The sequence below is a fragment of the Apaloderma vittatum genome, unplaced genomic scaffold, assembly GCF_000703405.1.
Source record: "Apaloderma vittatum isolate BGI_N311 unplaced genomic scaffold, ASM70340v1 scaffold25760, whole genome shotgun sequence".
NCBI classification, from domain to species: domain Eukaryota; kingdom Metazoa; phylum Chordata; class Aves; order Trogoniformes; family Trogonidae; genus Apaloderma; species Apaloderma vittatum.
The window spans coordinates 4387-4660 of NW_009694309.1; the positions used below are offsets into that span (position 1 = coordinate 4387).

At 65.7% G+C, this 274-nt stretch overlaps 1 protein-coding gene across 1 annotated transcript in view; it reads left to right on the plus strand.

Annotated features, from left to right (window-relative positions):
* LOC104272340 (aldehyde dehydrogenase family 3 member B1-like) overlaps positions 1-193 on the plus strand; it is a gene marked incomplete at both ends in the record, with an annotated part of 4574 nt that extends 4381 nt beyond the window's left edge. The window contains one exon of the mRNA XM_009867308.1: positions 112-193. Within this exon, the coding sequence (XP_009865610.1) occupies positions 112-193 (82 nt within the window). The remainder of the gene's footprint in view (positions 1-111) is intronic.
* Positions 194-274: the final 81 nt, after the last annotated feature.

Below are 274 nucleotides of genomic sequence, written 5' to 3' on the forward strand. Positions count from 1 at the left end.
GCCCCGCTCTGGGGTGCTCCCGTCCCGTGGCCGGTGTCCACACACCCCAGGATGCCGTTGGTGGGGACGGGGAGAGACGCTGAGAGGTGAACCCTTCCCTTTCTATCACAGGACTGCTTCGCCGTGGTGACCGCGGGCGTGGAGGAGACCACCCAGCTGCTGGAGAACAAATTCGACTACATCTTCTTCACCGGTACGTCCTGCAGGGATGCTCCAGCCCCGTCCCTCTCCTCCAGGCAGCGAGCCCGGCGTGGGGCTGCCCAGATCTCAACCG